The 12996-nt window shown below is 36.7% G+C and overlaps 1 protein-coding gene across 1 annotated transcript in view; it reads right to left on the reverse strand.

The window, feature by feature from the left end:
* Nucleotides 1–360: 360 nt before the first annotated feature.
* Nucleotides 361–12996, reverse strand: part of QSER1 (glutamine and serine rich 1) — a 35462-nt gene continuing 22826 nt past the window's right edge. The window contains exons 6-13 of the mRNA XM_010710684.3: nucleotides 12185–12301; nucleotides 11457–11590; nucleotides 9389–9600; nucleotides 8679–8816; nucleotides 7438–7535; nucleotides 5919–6071; nucleotides 4849–4944; nucleotides 361–4284 (exon numbers count right to left, since the gene is read on the reverse strand). Coding sequence (XP_010708986.1) covers nucleotides 4144–4284; nucleotides 4849–4944; nucleotides 5919–6071; nucleotides 7438–7535; nucleotides 8679–8816; nucleotides 9389–9600; nucleotides 11457–11590; nucleotides 12185–12301 — 1089 coding nt within the window. The 3' untranslated portion in view covers nucleotides 361–4143. The remainder of the gene's footprint in view (nucleotides 4285–4848; nucleotides 4945–5918; nucleotides 6072–7437; nucleotides 7536–8678; nucleotides 8817–9388; nucleotides 9601–11456; nucleotides 11591–12184; nucleotides 12302–12996) is intronic.

Raw genomic sequence — 12996 nt, forward strand, 5'->3', positions numbered from 1 at the left:
GACTGTGACAATGAATGCAAAGCACTCAGGAACTCAGAAATATAATAAAAGTTCCTCAATCCATGTTATATAATGAAAAAGAACTAGAACTGCATTTTTTCATCTTGAGATCATAAAAGTCTAAATTGCCATTTACTCTCCAACAAACTAGCTTTTCAAGTCTCAATATTTTAATAAGAAATGACTGAGAATTATGAGGTTTTTGTTTAAAAAGTGTTTTCACTTTAATGGGTTTTTAGTTAATAACATCACAAATGGTACAAAAATGTGTTCTTTTTCACATTTCCATACATTGTATTACGGACCACCTGAAAATCTGGACTAAGAACATATAAAGTGTCTGTTATTAGCCCTAGCATCTTTTTTTTTTTTTTTTGCCATACGTAGAGGAGATATGCAGAAAACATGCATGTGTTAACAATGACATGTTAGGATTAGCTTAAACAATAAGATATGACAGAACGTGCACTCCGCAATGCACGTGCGTGTGACAGAGTAAGAGACCAAATGTCACGTGTTAGCAATGAGAAATGAAATGACCAATGACACACCGACATTTTGTGACCGTACTTTTAGCTTTTCTGTTTTAAAATCGTTTTAAATAGTAGTAAATATTTAAATAATATTTAAAATATATTTCCCTTACGGAAATCATTTACTTGGAAGACAGCCTGTAAGATTTGCCTTTTTAAAAAGTAGTATTTCATTTAGACAACATACGAATACGATACACATCACAGAGCTCTGAAGATCCTGAAGTCCTTAGCCATTTTCAGACACAGCTTTTCAATCCAATTTCGTCTCCTATGTTTTGCTAGCAAAACTTTGGAAGTAGCATCTGAAAGAAAACCTGCCTTTAAGAGAAATACTGTATTTCAATACAACACAAACCCAGCGTAAACAGGGATGCCACACTAAAGGAAGTGACAGTGGAAATAAAAAATAATAATATTTCATCACACAATTAGTGTAATTTCTGCTTTGCTAATTCGTAGTCTAAAGAGGGTTCTGTTCCTTCCTAGTGCATCTTCTCTCGCAGACGTGAGTGCTCAATTTCCACTGTTAGATGTTAAAGGGTAAGGACGTCACTGTTGCTTCAAGAAAAGACAGAAGATTGAGCTGTGGGTGCAGAGTTATCTAAAACGCAACAAAACAAAGTATTTGTGCAAGAAAAATTCTGTACATTGACATTTTTTCTAACTTTGCTTCAGTATAAAAAGAACCTTTTTAAATCCCACTATCAAAACTTTACTCTTGTTTAGGATCTTTCGCACACTTGAGAGTTCCACGCTATTATTCATCCTCAATGGTAAACTAATAAATGCAGCCACCATTTTTGTAGCCCAAGACAAAGATGGAAGCTCTGTTACATCTGCAGTAGTCTGGGGCAATTAGACAAGTTTTTTTCTCTACAGGCACAGTGCTTGTTTAACTGTCCCGGGGAATAATCCAGCCAAAAATAAGCCAGGTCATCCTCTCCAGCACTGCAGAGCACCCTGGCCATTTTTATTTACTTATCTAGGTGGCTGTCACTAGAAATCACCTTCTTATTAAATGGGGACAAACTACTCCAAAACCCTCTCATCTCTTTCTTCTTCAGTTTCTAAGGACTTCCTAAGGAAAACAAACAGCTCCCTAAAGCTACTTCTAGATTTGAAACTCTAGAGGAGCTGTAGTGGTGTAGAAATCTTTCAGAAAGCAATAAGATTTCTCTGTTAGTTGCTCTCAGTCATATGAGGGAGGGAAAGGAGACAAAGAGTCCGATGAGTTCTTTACAGTCAAGGAGACAACTCCCGTTCCCTCAGCCTGCATCCTAACCATTCTTAGCAATACGGACCAGGAACTCCCAAACTATGTTGTTTCACCGAAAGGAGACAACAGAACACCACCTGTGCAATTAAATACCTCTCTTGTATGTATGCAGCCAGGAAGTGCTGCTGCCATTGTCCCTGCCAATAAGGGAATACCCCAAATAAGTCTGGGAACTCATGCTATAGATTAAGTGGTACAAGAGGCACATAGCTACCATGTCTCCAGTTGGCATATTTACAGTAAACTGATTTTCAGCTGATCACTACCGACGTTGGCAACTCTGCTTCACGTGTTAACCACAAACTTGGGCTCCCACTTGGTTCAACGCAGCGTGACTGAAACAACTGCAATCCTCGCGTCTACCCTTCCTTACGCTGTAAAAATGAATTAGCTTCACAATTGCTCTGACATTCTGCACATTCTTCCTAAATAAAAGCCCGTTTCACTCTCCTTGATTCTAGTAGACATCACAGTAGCACAACGCATCCATTGACTCGATAGCCACCTCCCTTTTTAAAGCAGACGCGTTATGACGAGGCTTTAAAAAAGGCAGAGGTGCACACCCAGCTCTGTTCACTGTAGTCTGCATACAAGTCTTAAAGGAGAATTATTGCTTTTAAAAGACAAATAGCTTTGGAAATATGGTAAACATCCTATACAGTTCTAAAACTAGTCAGCTAAAATTCTGTACATACTTTAATATTCAAACCTATTCGATTACTCGAGATCAAATAATTGCATTTTTACATCTATTCATTAAACTCTTCATAGTTCTAAGGTCTAATGAATGTTTAACAACTAAATAGGATAAAAACAGACAACAGGAAAAAAGGTCACATGGCAATGAACATTATTTCATTTGGCCAATGAATAGTGAACCCTGCTTTCTTGGCTGAAATTAAGGCACTAAGTGGCAGTTAAAGGAATTATTTTTTCCTATGTTATCTGGAAAAGAACAACACGACTTTTTTTTTTTTTCTTTCTTTTTTCAGGACCCCAGTAAATATCCATTCTGAATGACTCAGTAAGGCATTCTGTTGGCAGATTTAAAGAAAATGTTCTCCTGATTACAGCCCATTACATTCATTGTCTGAGAATGACTAGTGGCACTACTGTTCAACTGGAGGGACAAAAAAAAGCTACAAGAAAAAATCTGAAGATTCGAAAGGCACCAAAAAGAGAACAGCTCTGCAACTGCCAGCTCTACGAACAACTAGGTAAGCTGTGTTTAACACTGCACGTAATCTATTCAATCAGCAATCTTTGTTGACAAAGATATAGTAGTTCCTCATTTAAACTCTCAGTTTATCAAGTGCTAGTTTAGTAAGAAATTTATTTTCATGTGTCAGAAAATACTTGCAGTGTCTAACACAACTACACTTAAAGCAAAACTAGTCTAGTATGCATTATGCTGGCTAACACTGAAGCAAACCTGTATAAACAAAAGGGTTACCTCGAGATATATAGTTTACAATATGAAATCAACATATAAATGAATAGGATTTACTGAAAACAATGGAAAGTATTACAAAGATACATGAAACAATTTTAACCACAATATTTTCTCTGTGAAAAATACAACTATTAGTGAGATAAAATGTACAATTGAATTTTTTTTTTCCAAAAGAAAAAAAACACAGTATAAAGGAAAATATTTTTTTTCTTCAAAACGGGGAAAATAGTTAAGGTCATTGTCTTTCATTACAATATAATTTGACACACAAAAAAAGCAGTCATAGGATTGCACCAACTCCACGTTCAGTCTCCTGAACGTGACAATAGTAAAAGGAGTCCATAAAGCATCATGACATTTCTGGATTTGACGATGGCAATACATGTTCACAGAAACTGATGTCGCTCCGGCTCTGTTCACAAGATGTACAAAACTCTATTTGGTAGCCAGACACACGTACCCAATGCTGACTTTTCTGTTGCTTAGTCAGAGATGGAAAAATCTGTCGTGTTTTAAGTGTTGATATCTTTTTAGCAATAAAGAAAAAAGAATATGTAGTGCATGCTTTATCATTTGTCAAAAAACATTTCTGAAAATAAAACTAAGTTATCCGATAGTTCGCAAAAAAGAAAAAAAATTCTTCAGGTTAAAAATGTGGTTAGGGTTACGTTCAGTTCCATCTCCAAAGGGCTGATTTCCTTGCCAGCATCACTTTTCCTTAGCAAGAGCCAAGGCACAAAGTTCCACAAAGAGAAATACAACTGCCTATGAACAAGAACGCAGCCTGGCTTTGCAAAAGAAATCAGAGCCCCTCTCTGAGCTTTCTGTTCCATCAGATTAGTGCCGAAGAAAAATGGGAGATTTGGAACACATTTCTGTTACGAGCATTTCTGCTGGACACGATTCAAAAGTTCACCAAACTTTTCAAAAAGATCCTCCACCCATTTCATATTTTTCATGCACAGCTGCACAATCTCTTCCTGTCCTAGATCTGCACTCTTCTTCTGAACAGAAGAAATCTATTTTGAAGAGAAAGAGAGAAATGCGCATACATATGGACATATGAGACTGCCAGTATTTCAGATTTTTTGTTTTATAAAACATTCTGTAGATAAATACCATCCTTCTTTGAAAGAAAACCTTTATACTTTAAAAACAAAGAAAAGCCCTCCCCAAGCTGTTCTCTTAACAGCTGAGCCAAACCTCAACTCTTGTGGTTCTGCTACCTGGATTTGCAGATAAATAGAAAGGAGTGGGCATTTGAAGACAAGAGCGGCTCCTAGATCTCACAAGTTACATAAGCTACTAAAATGAATTTAATTTGCTTGAAGAACATGAAGAATGCTAATCTACCCTGATGCAAAATGACTGCACACAAATTTCTTCAGCCTCATCTCATCAGCCTCATCATGAGCAGTGGTGCCCTTCAGGGGCAACATAGGCACTCAGCATACCCTTTTGTTTGTGGATTTCATTATTTCCTTATGGCAATCTATACTCACTTATCAAGAGCACAACAGTGCCTCTGTATTTCGACTTCCCAAACAACTGTAAAAATATCTCAGAAAAACAGCAATACTTACCTCCTCTTTACATGTGAGATATATATGATATTTGTAATGATGGAGTGAGTGATACAAAGAATACAGCTGTATTTTTTCTGGATCTACCGTAAACTCCTGCAAAAACAACATTTTTTTTTCAGGTAAATTCACGTTATGTCTGAAGACAGACATGACAGACATGGCATTTTGTAAGTCATTTTTTTTCAGCAGTTCAGAAATTGAATACTTCATTCAAATAATTGCTTTGACATTCTGGAATGCTGAAATTTATACTACGCCATTCTCATTATCTTGTACCTCCACGTTCCCTACAAAATCATTTTATTAAAACCAGCTTTGAGAATGCTTCCAGTGCTTCCAAATGCACTGAAGTCAAGGACTAGTAAGACACCACTTCGAAAACTACTACAGGAAGGTTAACTATTTCCTATCAAAACAGCTGCATTTCAAAAAAGCATACAGACTGTGCATTAGGTAAGTATAGATCAGCTCTACTTAGAGGCTATTTATCTAGAAACCTTTTGCCACTGTGAGTCAGGAATAGGCGAGTATTTAGCAAAACCCAATTATAGGGTCTCTCCAGGAGTGCTACAGAAACAAAGCGTACATCTCAAGCCTCTCCCTTCCCATCCAACTGCACAGACCAGTTACTGCCTGCACGAGAAAGGCAGCACTACTACTTCATCTTTCTGCAAACTTGAGTGGTTGCCACAGAAGACATCCTGTATAAATACACAGGATAAATGTATAAATGTGTAAAATGCATAAATGTACAAATATACAGGATAAGAGCATTTGGGTCTAAATATAGTAAAGAGGTGCAAACACCACAATGCAGTTCAAGCATTCAGGTAGGGTAATCCTTCTTAAATGTTTGGTTATATTTTATGGAATATAACTTTGGAATATAAAAACCACTGGAATATAACTCATTGGTTTTGTTTGTTTGTTTGTTTTTAAACAGAGAAAGCATTTCGTTCAACAAAGATTTTAGGTAAAAAAACCTTACAAAAAACAGTGTTTTACACAAACACAGTTATCACATTCAAGGTCAGCTGGCAGCAGTAGCAAACCCTCTGAACACTCACCTGTGCTAATTTAGTGGTTGATTTAGAGGCCCTCAGTGTTTTCTTGTTGTAAGCTTTACCATTCATTTTGATCTTAGACACAGATGCTCCGCCACTTTTTGTCTTAGAATCCCGAGTGATCACTGTGAGTTCAGGAAAGATTTCCAAAGCGCTCTTTAGAGAGAACATAAAGAAAAATGATTGATTGTAAAGTTCAAGAGCAGGCACCCACTGGCTGCTAACGTCAGTGTCTGATTTCTTTAGTAATACAGTATCAACAAATACAGACAATACACAGATCAAAAAATCACTTTATCCACACTTATGAGTGCATATTCCAACTGAATGATACTCCAGATAATGGTATTTTTCACTTATTTTTGCCTCATTCGGCTGAAATAGAAGCAGGCTTCATCCTTGTCAGATTAACCCGAATCTTACAGGAGTATCAAACATTTTCCTCACCGATACAAACATGTTGGCAAACATTACTGTTTCATTATCTTTCATTTTTTGGATAAAATATTAACTCAAGTACAAGCTGGTACTTTCATAACAGAAGACAAACATAAAGGGCTTTTTATCTTGCAGTTTACATCACAGATTCCTTAGCTTAGACCCAGAACTCAGTCAACTTCCTGAGCTCCTATTGTGAAAGTTAGGCTTAAGCTACCTTTAGAGATATGATTGATATGATGCCTCTGAGTGAACACACAGTAAAGCTATCACATTAGTTACAAACTCCAACTGAACAAGAAGTGTTAATTATATGCCAGTGTTACAGAAGGCACTATTTTATTTTCCCTTAAACTGAGGAAAAACATAATAAGCAACTTCTCATTTCGCATGTGTCGTGAATGTAACTAGAATTCTAGAAATTCATAGCCTACTTTAATTGGCCTATCTTCTTTCTCTGCACAGACTAAACACATCAGCTAAGAAGTATTTTACTAACAGAACTTTACGGAATTTTTACCACAAACAAAATCAAAAAATGGAGGACTAATACATCCTCCCTCTCTGAGGCTCTGTGTTAAGTTTTGAAAACATGCAGCCCTTCCCTGTGTGTCAAACAGTTCACAAATAAGTTGATTTTTGATCATTCTGTCTGGGTTTCAAGCTACCCTGGTCACAATATTTCCTTCACATGTCCAGACCTCTGCTCCACAGTACAGCTATTAAGGGTACAACCGTATTAAGATTTTTAAGCAATAAAATCACTTAACCAGCCAATCTAGAAGGAATGGCAAACAGACTTGCCTTTGGCCAACTTGAGAAGGTGAGAAAGACAAGAGTTTGAAAATGAATGAGAAACATGGTGAGCAAAACCAGAACTTTACCTTAGTGGTATAAACACCTCGATCACAAATGTTCTCCAAACATCACACACAAGCACTGAATTTATAGCATCTCTCTTTCAAATCCTTATTCACTTCTGTTACAAATTTGCCTTCTGGGTTTTTAGTTGTGCCTGCATGGTACGCATTCAATGACTGGCTCATAGTAATACTGTGAAAAGCTTAGAATTGCAAGAGAATACCTTGAAAGTATTATCCAAGCGTAATTTGGAAAGCAGCCTTTTCCTATTGTCATTCAGCATGCCATCAATTTTTCTCATATGAGGCAAAAGTAGCTCATCTAAATGACAGTTTAAAAAGTAACACGTGATTATTAAGAGACACACAGTAATGAGACAACACCTATCCAATCTATTCTTCTACCTATTAACATAAAGAGTAGAACTCGAAAATAATGCAATTTGTTCATACACAGATTGTTAAAGTGTGAGATTTTTTCCCCCCAGTCAGACTGTGGTGTAGGTATCACGCAGGTTAACTGCTGGCTGCTGTTCAGATCCTTCTCCAACTTCTTTTTTGCTAAATGGAATAAGTCAAGAGAGAGCAATATAATCTTAAACCATTTTCTAAACAATCCTCTCCTGCGCAATAAAATTGGCAGTTTTATGAAAACAAAATGCATGTTTTTGACATTCTCTGATATAAGGGGACCCTTGTTTATAAAGCCAAAGTCTTTGCTTTTAGTGGGACTACTGACATAATGAACAGGGCACGTAGATCCTTGAGGTAGTAAGTACACTGACGCACAGCCAGAGCAAAATGGGACAGAACAGCCTAGAAAATAGGTTAATTTAAATACAGGTGAACTGAATACAGTGGAAAACAGCAACCTGCAACTCAGCAGGTGAAATCATTGGGTTTTAGGAACCTTTAACTTTACACATGAGTGTTTTACTAATTTTTGAGAAATAGAATAGTTTTGAATTTTGTCTTCTGGAATCCACCATAGTAATAAGTCCATCAGAAGTTTTCTCCCTCATGGGAAAAGAGTACAATTGTCTTTGACCAAAATTTCAAGGTTTTGAAGCAAGAAAAGCACAATTTTTAATGGCAGAAAGAAACAATACTACCTAGTAATATGGCAATTTAACTACAAGAAAAAGCACATACCTGTAACACTGCAATTTGAAATATTTTTAGTATTTTAAAAGACAATAAAAAAGAGCTCAGATCTGACAAGTCAAACCTAACAAAGCTGACAAAACAGCATTTCTGAGTTACTTTGATTCCTCAAATAGACAGTGCTGACAGATACGTTTATGTACGCACGTGCACCTCCCCTAATCTGAATTCGTGGCGTTACACAAGCAGTAAATTTATCACATGAATGTTAAGTAAATGAGACAATAAAACAAAGAAACTAATACAAAACACACAAACCCAAAAATCTAACAGAATCGTACAAATTTTTAACATACTGTACCGTTGCTCTTTTCCAAGGCTTGCATTGTGTCTGGATCCAAGGCAATGCTAACAAGCAACTCCATATAGCTCTTAAAGGTCTCTTTCATAGCTCTTGTGTTCAGAAAGCGAGTAACAAATGGAGGCGGAGGTACAAGCTCTGCAAATTAATGGCAATAGGGTGACTTTTCTTTCCTAAGTATTCCATAAATATTTCGTGCTTTCCTGAAAACTGGAGGCTCTCTCTCATAAAACTTAAGTGACCCCTACTGGTATCCCAAGAGATTAAAATCCATTACAATAAGAAATAACAGTGAAACTAAGCACACAACGAAACAGGTACAAACAACAAATTAGGTACAAATGGTACATTTTTGTTGTTGCTGTTGTTGTAAGTACAATTTCACCTACCAGTATTCAAATGATTGTGTTTTAGGAGACGTAGACATTTATTTTTCCATTATCGTAGATGAAAGCCTTATAGGAAAGGGGTAACAAATAACTTCATCGAGTTACTTCAGACTTGGCATTTAAGAAGTAAAAATATATTTAATTGATAAACTAGAGATGAGGTTAGCTGTTGCACTCCATTTTGCACGGCAATGTCAAGTTTGTTTAATAATTAATTTGTTTTCCCCTGGAGGCTAAGAACAATCGGCAAGATTTTTTCACACAAGATCACTTGCAGTTAGCTCCAGTAGGTTAAGATGCCAACCACAGCGTATCACTCACCATCTTCTTCACTTTGGGCCTCGGGTGAAGAATCAGACTGGGAAGATGAGAATTCTTCTTTCCACTTTTTCCTTTTCTTTGGCGGTGGTTCAGCCTTTACTTTTGGCTGCTTAGCTTTGGGTTTCACAGAAGAGACCTTTGTTGCTGCTGGTTTTGGGGTTGGTGGATCAGGTGCTTTGTTGTTGCTACTACTAGGTTTGCAATGAATGGTCCTGCAACAGTATGAACAACATCTTTATTGAAACAGTTACCACACAAGTCCGCAATTTAAGAGAAGAGCTGCTGGCTTATTTAACCATGAGATATTCCCTGTGGATTATACACACTTATTTTGCTGTCACATGTACCTATCACATATGCACTATAATGCCACTTTTTTTAATATGATGCTCAATAATTACTCTCAATTATCTATAATTAAACGGTATGTCAATTTTATAGCTAGATGACAAGCACAGCAAGATCAAACTGCCCAATATTAGTAGAACTTACAAGCTACAGAATATTGGGGCTAATATTAAAGCAGACTATAATGAAAAATAATCAGAGTTGACAGACTTGAACAAATAATAGCAATTAATGATCCCGGCTGACAAAGTGAATTTGGGATACTGTATCAATACAAGGATGATAATTCCATTAGAAGCACCAGGTACTGAGGACTGCAAGGAGGAAGAAGACAACTCCTCTCCTTTCTCTTCCTAGCACTCAAAACAGGAGAACAATCAGGAAAGTTTGTACGTTAGGACCAGTAGAAATTTATCATAATCTGAGAACTCATCATCTGGAAACAACAGAAGAAAACCGTGTGATGCAGTCAGTTGCTAAGTATCAATGCAATACAGCCTTGAGAATATGGGATGAATACAGGTCTGGGAAGTGTCAAGCAATTTCTCATCCAAATGTGAAAGCAGTGAAATGTACTATTAACACTGTTGATATCTTCTGGAATCTTGTGAATTCCAGTCATCTGACAGAAATGGAGACTTCCAACTGAAATGGGTAGAAACAGTAGATGATAGTAGGATGATTCAAGAAGTGGAAAGCCTGCCTTAGAAGAGGAATGTGAAAGAGCTTTAATCCAGCTTAGTGATACTAAAATGGAATGTGATGGCTCTCCCAAAATACATCAGTGCAGTAAGAACATCGGGGAAAAGCAGAAATAAAAGTCAAAAAACTGTGCTGGAAAGAGTAAACATGGGTACAAGCTAATCCTGATATTTTGGCTAAAAGACAGCATTGTTTCAGAGCACTGGACAGACAGGTCCTGGAACAGTTTTCTGTAGTCCAAGAGGAAAAAAAAAGGTACCCAAATCCCTGCTAGTTCTAAGTAGACTGTGATTATTTTATAAAATCAGTTACGTGATGGAACTGCTTTCTTTGAGAGAAGGGAACTGGACTTATAACCCAGTCACTGCCTGAAAGAAAAATGCTATTTTTCTTTTATTACTGTTTAATAACGTCTGATAAAAAAAATACCTACGTTAAATTTGAAAAGCCACAGAGAGAGAAAAGCCTCTGATAGCATCCGAAGCTACAGAGGATGAGATGAACTAAGTGCAGGAAAGGCTGCATAATGCAGATTCCATAATCTTTTGCAAAAGTCCAACCAACACAAAAAGCAGCACCAAAGACCTTAGGAAGCATACTTACAGTATACTGGGTCAGGCTGGTCACTAAAGCAATCCATAAAGCATACCTAACTTGCAGAATCAACAAGATAGGAGAAAATGGCTAAATAAATAAATAAATAAATAAAAATCATTATGCCTGTAGGCTTCTATTAGGCTTCTATCCACATGCTGAGTATCAGTACAGAAGAACACAAAACCACACAGCATACAGAGCTCTAATACCTCTGAAATTCATGATTATTAGAACCCAGAGATTCCAGGTAAGGAAGTCCGGATATGACAGCAATTTATCCTCATTTCTTAAAACAAAATACAGTTTCCAGTTTCCACTTAAAGATGAATTAAGATAGCACTGAGTTGTAAGCCTTGTTTATTAAAATAGGTTCCTAATACACGAACAATATGACAATAAACAGCAAGCTGAAATAAAATACCTTGCAGACTGTACAGGCTTGCTTCGTGGCTTTCTTGAACATACTCTAACATATTCCTTTTTGTTTGCATTTTCAATGAACTTCACATACACTCGTTTGTATTTTGTTTTGGCGTCTCCGAAATAGCCAAGATACTAGGAAAAAAATAACATTCAAGTGCTTCTGTTAAGCAGAATTATTTAGTTTAATAATTAAACAATAAGAAAAATGCTAGAAATAATCAGTTCACATACAGTGATGAGCCATCTCACAGCAGTTATAATTTAACAGGAATTATTCAATGGATTTTAAATAATGCTTGTGATGCGAAAATGAGGCCAGAGGTACTTTGGGCTTCGTTTTCTCCCTCTTTTAATAAACCACAGTTCTACTGTTATCAGGATTACCTGCTCCCAAAGGGTTACTGGCTGAATTCTACCCTACATGTATCCTTCCCACAGAAAGCAGCTGCTTCGTGAGCATGCCTCCACTCACTTTATTCCAGTTGTGAAAAATTGTTTCGTCACCGAGACTCAACACTAACAAAGAATCCATGCCCCAAAGCCACGAATCTGTACGAATCTACCATTAATATATTTTGAAATAATTTTAGAGTAGGAGGAAAAGCTGGATTTTTTCTTAAGGATGCTTTTAAGGATGTTGCGTCAGAACTGCATGTTATTTTGCTTTCTAGTCTTCCATCAAGGAATTTAGTTGCCATGTATCTTCACAAGGAACATTAAACTCACACTGTTGGTAGCAGCAAACTCCCTCTGTCCATCCCGCACTTCAGGAACAAACTTTTGCAGTAAGGCCTTCTGTACTTTCCAAATAGCTGGAGGCTCCTTTCCTGTTTGCAAAGCAAGCTGTAAGAACAGAAAATTATTTGCTAATAACAATACTTGTTCTTATCTCATGTGTGTGTTTGTGCACTGTTGGTTGTTTGGTTTTTTTTTGGTTGTTGTTTTTTTCTTTTGAGCAAGTTATCCAGGGATAAAATGGAAACAGAGGTAATTCAAATTCCAACTGCTTATTACATGCCATTTTTATTGAGATAGCATGACATGTACTACAGTAAGCATAATGGTCTACAGGCTTCACCTTCCGAGATGAAGCTGTACCAAACAGCTCTGCCTCTGTTCAGTGTCAGAACTAGCAGATCCTGCAACTGAGTCACAAAACTGCAGTTTTTAAAATATGACACTTCCTTAAAATTTGGTGTCCGTTTGCTCTATGAAATACTTTCCTAACAAAAATGCAAAAATAACAACAAGCAGCAAGAAAAGTTTCCAGGGTCCCTAGAAATTCCATAGCGCAAGTCTGCAGTACCTATGACGTTACAGTGTGATGCTCATGGTGACATGAAAAAGCAGCATTCAATACAAACAAGTGAACTAGACTTTTCAGCTCAACTTTAATCCAGAATTGACTTTGGAAAACTTTTCTTAATCAAATAAATATAAAAGAAAATTCCGTTGAAAACAGGTTTGAAATTATTAGAGAATTTGTAAAATACTAACTCAAAAACTCTTTTTGGAAAACAGGCAATCAAGTATAGAAG

Source organism: Meleagris gallopavo, chromosome 5, assembly GCF_000146605.3.
Source record: "Meleagris gallopavo isolate NT-WF06-2002-E0010 breed Aviagen turkey brand Nicholas breeding stock chromosome 5, Turkey_5.1, whole genome shotgun sequence".
NCBI lineage: Eukaryota > Metazoa > Chordata > Aves > Galliformes > Phasianidae > Meleagris > Meleagris gallopavo.